This window comes from Nomia melanderi, chromosome 7, assembly GCF_051020985.1.
Source record: "Nomia melanderi isolate GNS246 chromosome 7, iyNomMela1, whole genome shotgun sequence".
NCBI lineage: Eukaryota > Metazoa > Arthropoda > Insecta > Hymenoptera > Halictidae > Nomia > Nomia melanderi.
Genome location: NC_135005.1, coordinates 5,641,395 through 5,655,650, shown reverse-complemented (window position 1 = coordinate 5,655,650; position 14,256 = coordinate 5,641,395). Strand labels below are relative to the sequence as shown.

Here is a 14,256-nt window from a genome sequence, read left to right as displayed (position 1 = left end):
ACTTTTGTTGATAATAAACCTTTTACTGCGATTCGAATAAGTGATGTAAGTATTAAAAAGCGTTACAAGAATATGTTGTAGGTATACGTCAAGTTCAATTTAGTGCGCGTGCGTGAAAAATTTTATGGAATCTGGCACATTTCCATAATTCAAGAGTTGGAAGAAGTATCGTAGTGAAATACTTGTAGGTTTAAAGGAACTAAACGTGTATGGTAGTTGTTGTGTAGGAAATGTTTATGACTTTTACTATACATTTCATATTTTTAAGTTGAGAAAGCTTAGAAATGTCGCGTTCAAAATCAGAGAAGATCGGGAGCTGTGGTAAATGTGAATTAAGCGTTTGGACACGTGCGATAACAGCGAACTCCGAATGGCCGGATAAAGTAAACATAACCATATTTTAATTAATCGTGTTCGTATTAATCCTTATGAATTCACATCTTATTTTTTACTGTAGGAAGAATTCCTTGATGTTATATATTGGGCCAGGCAAGCGATTGGAATTATAGTCGGTATAGGATGGGGCCTTATACCTTTGAAAGGTTTTGTAGCTCTATTATTGTAAGTTTTCAATGTTATTTCCACTTAAAACTATGTAATTAAGTAAGTTTATTTTAGTTCATTTTTCGTACTTAATTATAACAAAACTTGTGTCGAACGTTTTAGATTTGTACTAGTTAATGCAGGTGTTACGTACCTATACTTTAGTAATTTTCAACAAATAGATGAAGAAGAATTTGGTGGTGTATGGGAATTAACTAAAGAAGGTTTTATGACATCATTTGCTGGATTTTTGGTAATTTGGAGTGGCTTAATATTTTAAAATCCGAATATTGGGTTTTCTTTATTTATAATGAAATTCATATTTGTAGGTTACTTGGATCATAATATATACAGGGCTACATTTCGACTGATGATTTCTGAAACATCAATAGTATCTTGACTGACAAAAATACAAATACATATAATATTTTTTATGAATGAAATACTTTAAACATATATGGAAATTACATTGTCAAACATTTTTAGGGTACATTCAAATTTTCAGCATGTTTAATAAATATGGCATGTAATAATCAGTTTCTGAAATGTTTACTAGCATCATTTGCTGTGTTTAGTTAACCATTCTTATATAAGCAATAATTATACATTTAAATGTTATTTATCAATAGAGAACATTATATGCAAGAGTTTAAACTTCTCATTATAAACAATATTAATTTGGAATTTTACTTGTGGAATATAATTAATTTTTATTATATTCCCTTTTATATACATATTGTTGCAGAAAATAGAATGATTCATGTGAACACAGTAAACTATTGCCAAAACTGATTACATATTATATATGCCAGATCAAATTATAAATAAACATTTTGAATACCCAAATTATTCAATATTTGATCAGATTGAACATTTTGCATGTTATTAATAAAATTTGTATGCTGACTATTTTTTCAACTATTGAAATATATAATGACAACTAGTTAACAATTCCAATTGATGCCTTGACAGGTACAAGGCAATCGTATACATTACAATTACATTACATTGTATAAGTAGATTTTAAGTATTAAAATAATTTTATGTATACTATATTTCAGAAGTAACTGTTTATTTTACTTCTATCTAAATAAGGATCGGCGTGGAAAATTTTAAATAAACAGATTTTACATAGAAATAATTTGAAAGGAAGAAAAGGCTAACATCAATAATATCGTTAATAACTTCATATATAATGATTTATTTAAGTGTATTTATATGTATAAATGATTAAAAACATGTTAATAAAATGTGTTTAATATATTCATAAAAGATACAACAGTATCATCCGATCATTAACCGCTTCCGTCCCCGTGCTTGTACTTCTTTGTACTTATCAACGACTTCTCTGCATTGTTTTTTGTTTGCAGAATACTTTTGGTACGTGTCGAATATTTCTGCGAATAGTAACGGTACTTCTGAATGAGCGCTTAACAACGATCGTTCAAGAACGTATAAGTCAACAGCTTTATCTTCTAAGCTTGATTCAACACGAGCTAATCCAAAATCTATTACAACAAAATTATTTGTAGCTGTAAAAAACGAAGAAATCAGAATAACATTAATATTTACACAATATATAATATACCCAATAACTGTACTATGATATTCGCATACCATCACATTTTTCGATACTCAATTCGTCGCTAAAATTCTTCAAAAGTATATTCGACGTTGTTAAATCACCGTGAATTATGTTTTTGGAATGTAATCTAGCAACAAGCATTCCTAATCCTTGCGTTATGAATTTTGAATAACGGTCAGCATTTGCCCCTGTCGAGATATTTTTATCTATAAAATTTTTTAATACTATTGAGTTTTCTACATACTCCATATAAATGCATCGACGTTCCAACTGTACGAAATATATTGCCGGTGTGGTAACTCCTAAAATGGAAAACGAACACAGCAAGTCAAGAAGAAATGGTACCGTAACGTGTAATCTTACCAGCGGTTTTCGCGCGAACCATAGCGCGGCATTCAGCCTTTATTCGATCCTTTGTTAACCGAGTATCTAAATCTACATGTCTGTATTTCTTTGGGAAGCGTTCTTTAATTAAAGTCGGCTTTCCCAAATAAACACCTTTATAAATACGAGCTTCGGCGCCTTGAGCTATTAATTCGAAACCGTCCATAATAATATCTGCAATATTTTATTCGTGTAACTCTCATTACTCACAAAAATGAAAGAAAACTATGAGCGACTTAATAATGTATTATTACTATTATTATAACATGTAGAAGTGCGTTTATATAATAATTATTTTGTCAAACTAATATATTTAAAAAATATTCAACGTTTCCTGTCGCAAGACAATATTTGCCGCTAAAATTTCAATGATATTGAAAATAAAAAGAAAATGTAGCATTGCAACCTAATTGCAAAAGAGCAGATAGTGCGTCACTCAGTTTCTGAAAAGAAAGATGTTCGCGCTAGCAAGGGCAAGATGAGGGCGAAACGCGAATCGATCGTTACCCGAGAGCGTCCTGCGCGCTAATCGCTATCCCAGCGCTAGTATTCGCCCGTACTTTGTTCCCATCGGATTGACAAGCTAATAGTATAGTGTTTCTGGTCTCGTTATCATTGCGAAAAAAATATACATCATTGCTTTGTTCTCTGGTAGATATGAGGGACGAGGTGAAGATGGATGCGAATCGGCTAATCGCCGAAGTTTATAAGCGGCCAGCGCTTTGGAATCAGAGGCATATCTCTTATCACAATCGCGAGGTGACAAACCGCGTTTGGATGGAGATTGCATCGATATTCAAGTTACCTAGTAGGTGCATTGATGAAATCGTTTCTCATGTATTGTCATTCGCGCGCGAATTTTCACGATTCATCGCGGTACCAAAGATACTTTTAAGTCATTCTTATCAGAGAACAAACGAATTGTTGCCACTATGCGTATAAACAAATTACTATTCCATTTCCCTGGATGAATCTTTGTATTAAAAAATGAGTCCGATACGAACACCATAATATTTGTTTACTAATTTTCATTCTATTCTAATGTGAATCATATGAATGATTTCTTTTTAAATTATTAACATTTCTGCGTGGTATTTTCCTTCTTGTAAATGTAAAATACGTGTAAGCTTGATTAAAGCGTGAACACCATTTATTTTGGTAATGTAATTCTCTACGCTGTACTCGCGTGTACGAGTAGCGATTCTAGTTAACCTCACTTTTCCGAGATGTCATCTTGTTCGAATGCGGTATGTTTCAATCAAATTTTACGCGCTTAGATTAATATAAGACATTCATGATTTTGCAAAATCATGCCCAATGTACTATTGATAACTTACGATTCGTTGCTTGTTAGAATATTACGCCACAAAAAGATTTAAGTTACGAATACAAATAGTGTTTAAGTAAAGACGCATGCGCGCAAGCATAGTCAATAAATTCTGACTTTCACATGTGCGAATGACTTCCGGTCTTTGTAATATTTATCGTTGAAATTATAAATCGTTTTATTTTATTTTAAATCGAATATTACAACTGTATTGTAACGTGTTATAATATGATGAAAACTAACCTACATTTTGCAGATATGAAAACAGCAGTGCAATGTTATCGAAATACTTCGTTAACCGTACTTTTGTGTTTAAACAAAATGTTTTCACATTTGTTTTTCAGAGCCGGTATTAAAAGCAAAGTGGAAAGGTTTACGAGATACCTTTCGAGCAGAACTGAAAAAGGATCAAGTCTATCGGAAAAGTAAATTTCATCGGAACAGACCGGTATGGATTCATTTCAAAAGCTTACAGTTTTTGAAAGAGCAAATGTTACCGCGTCCCCCAATCTGGGAACGAAACAATTCTTGTCAAGATGATGATCGAATACCCAGCGAGGGTGAGGGGGATGGGATGCTGTTGCAAAACGGGTCTTCGATGACGAATAGAAAAGCAGATGATCGAGGTACAATTCCGAGTCACTTACTGTCGATAAATAATGATAACGGATTGAAAATCGACAGTATTAATCACATAGATGTGAAACAAGAGCCCGAGGAGAATTTCGACAATCTCGAGTTCCAAAGTGTCTCCGACAACCTCACGGAGAACGAAATGATGTTACAAAACATTTCACCTGAACAAGTGCTGATGGGTGACCATGACACTGGCATTGGTCTCACGGTAGATCCCTTGGAAGGCAACCGTTTCGATGATAATTACTATTTCCTTATGAGTCTGCTACCCCACATAAGAACATTGCCCGCCGACAGAAGAATGCTGCTTAGGATGCAAATGCAGGAACTAGTTTACAAAGAGGTTTACAAGAAAAGTTCCGAGAGTGTTGCTACACCGTAAAACAAAAAAAAACAAAAACAAAAAAAAGTAAAAAAAGAAAAACAAAAAATGAATATTTTTAACAACAAATATTATTCATATATGTTTTAGGAATTTCTTTGAATTCGATAGAATAATTCTTGTTTGCGTTTCATTGTCTTTAGGGATGCATATTGTTACCAGTGAACGATGAAAATTCGTTCACTGTAGTCGGTCGAGGGATCGACGAATCGGTGAACGTAAGAAATGAAGTAAAGACGCTCTTCAACCGGTTTAAGAAGTTATAGTTAATATTCCGTAGATTGAGAGACACTGGTGCTTTCTCGTACCTGCGGGTACGACCGTAACGTTCAGTTGTGTTTGTACGTAGGTGTAGTAAACGTATCGTGTATTCACGGCATTCCTGTTTCGTTGCGCATGCGTACCTGCCATGGCTCCTCTCGGCTGATTGTTTCGTTCGTTTTCGCGTTACGATTCGGTTGTGCTTTCGTTTAGTCCGCTCGTGATTGCCACAGTACGGTTGTGTGTCTATGCATCCGTTTGACTCGAATTCGATATCGTTCGCCTGACTGTCGTTTTTTCCGGGACATACCCGTTCGCGAGACACCGACATTTTTATTGTGATAGTTTCCTGTGCGCGTCTGACTACCTGATCCGCGGCTCTGGTGTACACAGGTGTTTACTTTAGGTGACAGCTAGAAGGGTACATCTACTTTGAGTTTTTTCATTTTTCACCCTCCACGCGTTCCGTTCGCTTTATTGTGACCGATCTTTCGAAGTGGGATAAAACATAGTCCTCCTCGTGCATCGGCGAGCACGATTTCGTTGCATTTCTCTAGGATTACGTATCCTTCGGTTCAAGGTGAGTTAACGTTCGGTCAGTAATCTAAGGAACGTCTTGCTCTTCCTCCGTAAATCTTATTGTAAAATAACATCAACGAGGAATTTAAAAAATAGAATATATTATTTCCATGACTTTCATTGAATCAGATACAGTGTGTCTCCTTTGAATAGTATTCCCGAAGTCTATATAGATATATGTATATATATTTATATACATGTATATGTATATGTATACGTACATACATATATGTGTATATATTACAAATAAACATACTGAGTTGTGCAATATAATTGGCCGGTGAACAATGTATAATATTTAGATAAATTTTAGTTAGTATTTATCGGATAGGAAGACGTGATATTTATATTATGTTCGGATCCAGTTGAAAAATGTATACGTGATATTCTCAGTGATACCGCATGTGTGCGTGACGCATTATTAAAGAAGACGATTATCGGTATTGCAAAACGTTGAACGTTGAATTTGGTCGTATTGGAAGAGGAATTCTAGCTAAGCAAATTCGTGAAGTCGCATTACGTTCGTAAAGTCCGTGCAATGACTGGTTTAGTGAGCTCTCGTGTCATCATAATTAAGGTTAAAGTGTTATACTCTCTTGAACGTTAAGTATATTTCTCGTCTACACTTTCGAGCTTGCTCTAAATAGCGTACTGGAATCTCCCGGCGATTCGAAATGCATCTATGCATTCCGTTCCGAGTGACAAGTACCTGGAAACCGAAACGCTGTCTGTCCTGTGGATAATTCTCGTAACTAGTCGTAATAACGATAATAAAGCTCTTTGTATTCAAACCACGGTCCATGCATTCATTTACGTACCAAAAGAGATATCAGAAAATAAGTCATCATGACGACAGATTCTTAAGGTACGACAGAAAAATACCAACAGATTCATGAAATTGCTAAAATCATGAAATTAGATACTTTTTTTGTTTAAGATTGAAAACACGTAAATAGTTGCAAAACTGGTTAACGCACATGCATTCGATAAATTCTATTTGCCAATCTTATATCTAAGATAGTGACTGTGTATTGTATAGAAGTAATAGTTGATGCCTGTTTTTATTGTAGTTATATAATTTAATAAAATTAGTATATAGATCAGGCTACATGTAAAATTAGAATTATTCATTTGATTCTGTGAATTTCATGGTTTGCAAAGTATATTTAATATTATAGTAAAACTGCGGAAAGATATTTTTTGTTGTTTGGTGTTATTACAAGTGAAATATTTTTTGCTGGAGAACATTGCTACACGCTGCAACGGGTCTTCCAAATTTAGTGTCTAGATTAATTGGAGGATACTATTTAGAGGAAAAAGTTTTGGCTGTCTTTCAAACAGCGGCGTTTAACGATAACGTTTATTATTGAAATACACTTTTACAGACCGGATGTTCTCTTTCATAATTAGCCCGTTAGCTATCTTAATTAATATGGCTTCATCTGCCGTGCATGAACTTGAAGGAGAACGCCTTCCCAGCGCATGAAAATCGATCGAATTCTTAACCCTTTGCGCTCGAAAATTGTTTCGTCACGTATATTCATGATTTTTCAATAAAAGATTGATCAAATTTTTGACTGTATTGAACAGAAATAATACACTATAGATAGAACTATTTTACTTCCATATTTCATGTTTAATTGCATTACATCAAACTTGGCATTAAGTATTGAATTTTATAGTTTTGCTGTGTCCAATCGAATGACGATCTTAAGTCGCCTCTCGAGTGTTAAGTGTTAATATACGTATGATATAGTGTGAAATAAAATTGGGATACGTATGTTACAACGTAACCTGTTATAAATATTATGAATGTTCAGTTTCGAGTAAAGATTGTTGTGTTTGAATTCAACGAAAATTGGGATTCTGTTAATACACATAGCAACATCTTTTGAGTACTGAAAATAGTATTTTGTTTTACCGTTTCCCATCAGTCATTCTCTCGTGACACACATAAGTACGTAAATATACATATGTATCACAATCACGTCTGACACATATTTTTCTTCATAAATCCAATGAATACATCACGGAATACAAATAAAAACTTTTTACTTTATCCTTTTACATTGTGAAGTTGGATGAGTAATGTACCTAAGAAATTCTTCCTGGGGGGAGGAAAGAGATTCCGTGTCGCGAGACTGTTTTCGCGAGAAAAAGAAGATACTACAGGGCATAAAGAAGTCCCTGCTAGTTTTCTCATATTGCTAAAGTCTGAGTCAGTGTACCATGACTCCTGTAGTCGGTTCTCACGCTTTTCTCCGTTTCTGATCTCGACGTTGCTGTATATTCATTAAATTATATGTACAAGACAGTCTAAACGCATAACTACCGTCGAAGTACCGTATTTTTACGGGGTTAAGTCATTCTAGCAGTCATGTTCAACCTGCGGAAAGGACGCGGCGCACAGTGGGCAAGATCACAGCTTTATTGGTCAAAAGTCTGCAACGTTTGAATTAATGAAAATAAGACGATTTTTATAGTAACAATGAAACATTCTTGAGTAATTCCACAAAAAAATGAGAATCATTTTATATAGGGTTATTTGTAATAATTAAGAATTATTGGTGTTACTAGTTAGCCGAACTACGTTATTAGCATATTTGAGTTACTCTTAATATTTATTAATTTATTACTACTTATATTTACGTATTCGTTATCTTGTAAGAAACTTATTGTGTTTATTATCAGTAAATATTTCGTTTTTAATTAACCCCTTGCTTTACAATATGATGTCAGATTCGTGGCGAATATTTCGAACAGAATTTAATGAACATAAACATTACTTAATTCCTTTGAATTCAAGTGAAATATTATTCTTCTCTTACCAATTAATATACTTTAGGCCAGACATAGACATATAATATGCTTAGAATTTTTCTTTTTCTGCAATAAATTATTAACGATAAAGTAGGTGTATGGGTTATAATGGAAAATGAAATGATAGGTCAAGGGGTTAAAAATTTTGAAAAATTGATTTTTGGCCACAGGAACATTGATACCTTCCCACTGTGCGGCGTGACTGGACAGTAAATCAGTGGCAAGCGGGCGCAATTGATGTCGCGAGACACGGAACTGTATATAGGTACATGCGTTGTTCCGTTTCAGCGCTTTAAAAAGGCGCTTATTATTGCTAACCGACAATGCGTGTGTCAGCGGGATAACTAAAAGTTTTAATTAGCATATTTAGAGGTGAAAAAAGTATTAGAGTGTTTCAGTAGTACAGCAAAATTCTGAGTATCAGACACTCTTCCTACTCAGAAATGAAAGGAAACAAATGAATAATGAATCTACATGTTCTCCGAAATTAACTTTAACTCCTTGTCCGACAATATCACGTGATACTTGCGACGTAGACTTTAAATAGAACTTAACAAACATAAATGTCGTTTAATCATTTTGAATTAAAATTAAATATTAATTTTCCATTATCAATCGTATTATTCTAGAGTGAATATAGACATAAAATGCGCTTGAAATGCTTTCCTTCTTTCAGTGAATTAGAAGCGATAAAATAATTTTAATTAGCGTACATGCCAATGAAATCATAAGACAGGGGGCTAACAAAAGATAAACAATGATAAAGTAAATCGATGTAAGGGGCTTATATTTAAAAAGCGTCATGTGATATTTAAACTTCCTGGTATTCTATAGAAAGAGAAGAAAATTAAAAAAAAAGTGTGTTACATCTATATATTTTATTTTCGTTAATAGATCATATTACTATATTATTCCGTTGTTTTATAAATTATATTTTCCATTTTCATCATACGTACAGGTAGAGTCCAATCATCTGGTACGGTTGATTATGCGGTACTCTCTCGATCCCAAGCATGTCGGATAATCGGAATTTTGCTGTATTTACCTTCGAACTCAATCTAGTATTATCCTTCTGTATATATATTTTGGAATAATATTATTATTAGACCTAATGGAAACAATTGTCAGTTTAGTACCACTTATGATCAATTGAGTATTTGAAACTTAAATGTTTAGTATAGGCGTTTAGATATTTGTACGTTTAAACATATTCTAGGAATACTTTTCAACGTTCGTAGTTTATAAAATAACTTGTAGCTTAGAACACTGCGACATCGCGTTATATTATTTTATTCGTTGCATAAAAAAATATTGTTGCATATTATTTTTCATTTAACAAGTTCCAGAAAAAAATAAGTTTCAAATTATACTGTAGTAGATTATAAAATCAGTTAATTAATTTTCTTATTATAATTCAGACAATTAGCAGTTTAAAATGAGTGATGGATGAAGTAACGATATGTATGTTCTTAATCTTTCGAATAACTTAATGTAATAATTATTTTCGTTTATGTTCTAAATTCATCGTAATTTTAGTACAATCAGTCTCATGCAGTCAAAACAAAATTAGCCCCTTGCCCTATAATTTTTATTGATCTTGTCATTAATAATTTATTGAAAAAAAGAATAATTCTAGGTATACTCTCTGTCCATATGTGTTCTAAATTATAATCACTGGTAACAGAAAAATGATATTTAATTTAAGTTCAAAAGAATTAAGTGTTATTTATGTTTGTTACACTCTATTTGAAATCTTCGCCAAAAGTCTGACACGGTTTTATAAGGCAAGGGGTAAAATACCTGTTTAATCTGTTTTTATAACCGAATTTTAATTCGCGTAAGCGTTTAATCACAAAAACGTGTATCAACCGAAGCCCTAGTTAATGTAGGCCGTCATTCGTGGCGATCATCAGATTGTTGTAATCCCCAGTGATGTCTAAGAACTTTTATACCTCCTAATGCAGTGGTTTCCAAACTTTGTTACTACGTCTTCTTTTAAAAAAATCTAATCTTTATTTCATAAAATAATATAGACACATTTTTAAATGGTAAAAAATGTATTAATACAAAAAATGAAAAAGAAAAAAACGTAAATTACATTTCTGGTTAACTTTTCACGCCTCCTTTTGCACTAGTCCGCGCATCCCAGTTTGGAAATCGCTGTCTTAATGTATCAACTATTCTACCTCACTGTTCAAAGACTCCATTGTTTGACAGAATCATGGTCTGTCTGTCGTGTTTCGCGTGGGGTGATGGGAAAAATTTTACAGTATTATCTGTATTGGTGCAAAATAGTCAAAGTTGAGGATAAGCTTCGTTTCTCGGAACTGTATATTCGATAATCGATGACAATGTAATTTCTTAGCGTAAAAATAAATTTTAGTATGTATAGTGAAATTATTTTCTATGAAAAAATAATAACTTTCTGTATCATTTTTTTATTGGACGAAAGAAACTCTATCAGATAACGTAAAGAACGTTTTGAAAAATATTTTGTTTGCTATATAAATAATTTCATTGCGGAAATTAAAGTAAGTGTAATAAAGGAAAGAACTTTCTTTGTAACTTCGCGAATGAGAGAAATCTTGAACGCGATGACGAATCGCACCGAAGAAGACAAAGTATGTATACTTAACGTACTTCCGACGATCACACGCTTACTAATGAAAATAAGATTTTCCTACAATTCATGATTATGTTATGGGGACATCATTAGTCACCAGGAAATGTTTTCCTGGTGAAAGTGAGCTCAAGTACTATCTTACTATGACGATTATTAATGGAATGAAGTCATTGCAGAATTTTTATGATATATATTTTACATACATATACGTTTAATTAACGGTGTTGCAAACTTACTTTCTTTTCATAACAAACAGTTACCTATAATTCGTGTGTTCGAAAAATGTTTATCTGTGTATGAAATCCTGTGAATATGTACAAGGTGTTGTTTAAAAATAAACAATCTATGGAGTTTATGGAGCTGAGAAAATATTGAATTAGAAATTCTTTTGCTTTCAGTTTGTATATTTTTTATTTGTTTATATTTACATTTGCGTATATTTTACAAAAAACCCGTAGAAATTCGAAGCTCTATTATACAGAGATTATTTTCTTAATTTGATTATACGAACTGTATAAACAATGTGTTCCGTCATTTTAGTTTGTACTATAGGAATAATTTACGGCAAATTAAATATTTACTTTTATCCACCTTTGGTTATGAACTATGTGTGCACTAGACTGAGAGCCAGTCAATGAATATCCGCACCTAAATATAGTCTCTAAGTGATTTTACGTAGACATTTAGCGCGTTTGTTCTCACGTGTATATATAAATAAATACCTTTATTAACACTAGGTTTACTTTTACAAATTTCATAAATATGGTTTGGTAAATGTTTATGTCGATTTTAAATGATGCAGTTACAAGGTAATACACTTTAATCGTCTATTTTTAAACCTCTAATTTCCAAAATCGAAATGATCAAAATTTTCTTAGGAACAATAGAATAAACTGTACAAGAGATGTTCGTAAACTTAGTGTTAATGCTTGAAACCGTTTTCTTAATATTTCCAAATAACAATACAGTATTTTACAAATCAGCTACCTTACATTAGTATTCACCTTTCCGTCCATCTCATCTGTATATCTACACCATATGTTTGTCTTCTAACATTATTCACCATACACAAAAATAATACAAACTGGAAACATTACTTCGAAAACACGTCTACTAAATAACCACCGATGGTTCACGGTAGATTCAATCGTTTGTGCAAACGTTCCACACAATTAACTCAACATCACTGTAACTGAATGATTTTACGCGGCAAGATCCAAACCACGGTTAACCGTGACATAGATGGGAACGTGGTGTCCCGTAGCGTCTCCCGATTGTAGGGAGTGGGGTGGGTGACTATTTCGCGCAACGGTGGTACCGTATTTCACGGAACAATAATCATTCGTGGAAACCCGTAGGCCGGCAAACGCTGGTGCGCGCACGGTGTTACAACGGGTATCGTCTCGTGTCCCCCGTCACTCCGTTGTGTCTCCCTTTTTATTCTCTTTTTTGGCGTATTTGAACTCTGACTCATTAGAGAACGTTTTTCAGTAACGACCGGTTCTACCGGTGCGCGGTGCGGTCCTCTCGCGATCATTGAACGGGTCGGGAGCGGAGCGTCTCACGTTCCCCTGGTTGGCCGTGTCGAGCTCACCAGGCTCCAACCTGGCCGATAACGAAGGATGGTAAGCTCCCGTCCGAGTGGCGTAAACGTCTCACCCGCTAACAGCAGCGTGGTTACATCGCGTGTTGTCGTGTCCGACAGTGACGTTGCTCGTGACGGTGATGCCATCTCGTCGAGTGACCGACAATCGTGCACTGCGGAGGACGAGGGTGGCACTCGCGTGAACGGCCCTCCCGGCGCGATCGAATGGAGCGAAAGCGGTCCGCCCTCGCTTTCTATGTCGGTCGACCTGCATAACCTGGTCAACCCGAATCTCCAAGACTCCGGGCACTATTCTGCCAGTCCCGAGCACGCAGATGTATCCTCCGCGTCCGGCTGCAACGCTGTCAAGATTGCCAGGACCCACGAGGAAGAGGAGAGCTACGAGGCGTTCGGATCGGTCGAGGGGGACGCCGATGACGGGGTAGACTCGCCGGGCGGTAGCAGTTCTGCGCCTTCGCCCACCGGCACCAATTCTGTCAGGTAAGTTCGTTGCCGTCTCTATGCACATGTAGCGCGTACGGCGCGGCCGGTTTTATCGATCAGTTTTTCGCGTAACTGTATCGATGGGATGGACTGCTTAAAGGGGTCGCGATTACTTTTCCCGCGTGAATATTTTCAAGTTCGAACACACTCGAGCCTTCTGGTCTCATCTGTAGAGGGTGCCTTAATCGGATAGATGGAAACGCGCGGTGAATGAATCGTAGGTATTTACATAAATTTGCTTATTACAATGTAATTTGTAAAAATAAAAATGGAATGTTTACAAATTTGTTACTTCGATGAAAGATTTCGGACGATACTGTTATTATTGTTACTATATTATAACATAATAGGTTGTTGGATATATTTATGGGGTTTAGATATAGAGATATCTTTGAAAAATTAAGAAACTTCTTTTTTATTTAAATGTAAGTTTAAACAGTTTGAAATGAAATATAAAAGGTACCATTTCCCCCACTTTTTCGTATATCACACGTTTGTAATTAGCTCAATTTCGTATTTTCATTGAAAAAGTAAAATTAATTTTAGTGGATTTTTATTGAAGTAACGTATGAGATAATGTTTTAAAAATTTCTTAAAAACAATATATTACATTTAACTTTAATTATTATTATTATTAACACTGAAATAAATTGATGTTTGCAAACGTGTTAATTCGGGTTAATTTGCGAAATACAAAGCTAAATTATGAACTTATTCCATATCGAATTCTGTTATGCAATTCTTAAAGCATTTTTCTCAGAAGTATATCTTTTAAAACAATGTATAAGATTATGCGAATTTTATTTATCCAATCACTTTGGAAGTTTGCAGTTGTGTAGGTATATTCGTTACCTGCATTAGTATTTTGGAATTCTCGATGATTTTAAAATTTCCTAATTATTTTTAAAAATATAAACAATGCGTTGAGTAATTTTATGATGGAATTTAATATCGAATTTTAAGATGTTTGTCATATGATAAGTTTTCAAAACATTCGGAAGTCAGATTATTGATGTTTAGTAGTAGA

At 34.2% G+C, this 14,256-nt stretch overlaps 4 protein-coding genes across 9 annotated transcripts in view; 3 read left to right on the top strand and 1 right to left on the bottom strand.

Annotated features, from left to right (window-relative positions):
* The first annotated feature begins 120 nt into the window (after positions 1-120).
* Positions 121-1,763, top strand: LOC116424312 (GEL complex subunit OPTI). Of its 2 annotated transcripts, XR_004234435.2 has the most exons (5): positions 121-383; positions 458-561; positions 667-796; positions 873-1,030; positions 1,605-1,737. XR_004234435.2 is itself a non-coding variant. In XM_031970575.2 (4 exons), the coding sequence occupies exons 1-4, from the start codon at positions 285-287 to the stop codon at positions 912-914; spliced, it is 375 nt and encodes a 124-aa protein (XP_031826435.1). In that variant the 5' UTR covers positions 121-284; the 3' UTR covers positions 915-1,763. The 2 variants fall into 2 exon arrangements, 1 of the variants encoding a protein (XP_031826435.1); XM_031970575.2 differs by having other exon boundaries at positions 873-1,763.
* On the bottom strand, positions 1,725-3,973 carry Prpk (TP53 regulating kinase). The gene is made up of 4 exons (XM_031970573.1): positions 3,850-3,973; positions 2,492-2,686; positions 2,161-2,430; positions 1,725-2,075 (listed from the first exon to the last, which is right to left on the bottom strand). The coding sequence occupies exons 2-4, from the start codon at positions 2,676-2,678 to the stop codon at positions 1,828-1,830; spliced, it is 705 nt and encodes a 234-aa protein (XP_031826433.1). The 5' UTR covers positions 2,679-2,686; positions 3,850-3,973; the 3' UTR covers positions 1,725-1,827.
* Positions 2,987-5,108, top strand: LOC116424364 (uncharacterized). Of its 2 annotated transcripts, XM_076368910.1 has the most exons (3): positions 2,988-3,320; positions 4,184-4,465; positions 4,538-5,108. In XM_076368910.1, exons 1-3 carry the CDS (start codon positions 3,170-3,172, stop codon positions 4,855-4,857), a joined length of 753 nt encoding a protein of 250 aa, XP_076225025.1. In that variant the 5' UTR covers positions 2,988-3,169; the 3' UTR covers positions 4,858-5,108. The 2 variants fall into 2 exon arrangements, with proteins under 2 accessions (XP_076225024.1, XP_076225025.1); XM_076368909.1 differs by having other exon boundaries at positions 2,987-3,320; positions 4,184-5,108.
* A 149-nt stretch (positions 5,109-5,257) lies between these two features.
* Positions 5,258-14,256, top strand: part of nuf (rab11 family-interacting protein nuf) — a 43,111-nt gene continuing 34,112 nt past the window's right edge. Inside the window, exons 1-3 of one of the 4 annotated variants that reach the window (XM_031970485.2) lie at positions 5,258-5,539; positions 12,632-12,765; positions 12,846-13,226. In XM_031970485.2, coding sequence (XP_031826345.1) covers positions 12,982-13,226 — 245 coding nt within the window. In that variant the 5' untranslated portion in view covers positions 5,258-5,539; positions 12,632-12,765; positions 12,846-12,981. Of the gene's footprint in view, positions 5,699-12,631; positions 13,227-14,256 lie in introns of all 4 variants that reach the window. The other 3 variants (XM_031970484.2, XM_031970483.2, XM_031970482.2) reach the window with 3 other exon arrangements.

Excerpts from the sequence above, each read along its gene's own strand:
- LOC116424312 (XM_031970575.2), top strand. The coding sequence starts at position 285 with ATGTCGCGTTCAAAATCAGAGAAGATCGGGAGCTGTGGTAAATGTGAA. Across the intron at positions 384-457 it reads ACTCCGAATGGCCGGATAAA|GAAGAATTCCTTGATGTTAT; the intron begins GTAAACATAACC and ends TTTTTACTGTAG. Across the intron at positions 562-666 it reads GGTTTTGTAGCTCTATTATT|ATTTGTACTAGTTAATGCAG; the intron begins GTAAGTTTTCAA and ends CGAACGTTTTAG.
- Prpk (XM_031970573.1), bottom strand. The coding sequence starts at position 2,678 with ATGGACGGTTTCGAATTAATAGCTCAAGGCGCCGAAGCTCGTATTTAT. Across the intron at positions 2,431-2,491 it reads GGTTCGCGCGAAAACCGCTG|GAGTTACCACACCGGCAATA; the intron begins GTAAGATTACAC and ends TTTCCATTTTAG. Across the intron at positions 2,076-2,160 it reads GAGTATCGAAAAATGTGATG|CTACAAATAATTTTGTTGTA; the intron begins GTATGCGAATAT and ends CGTTTTTTACAG.
- LOC116424364 (XM_076368909.1), top strand. The coding sequence starts at position 3,170 with ATGAGGGACGAGGTGAAGATGGATGCGAATCGGCTAATCGCCGAAGTT. Across the intron at positions 3,321-4,183 it reads ATCGATATTCAAGTTACCTA|AGCCGGTATTAAAAGCAAAG; the intron begins GTAGGTGCATTG and ends TTTGTTTTTCAG.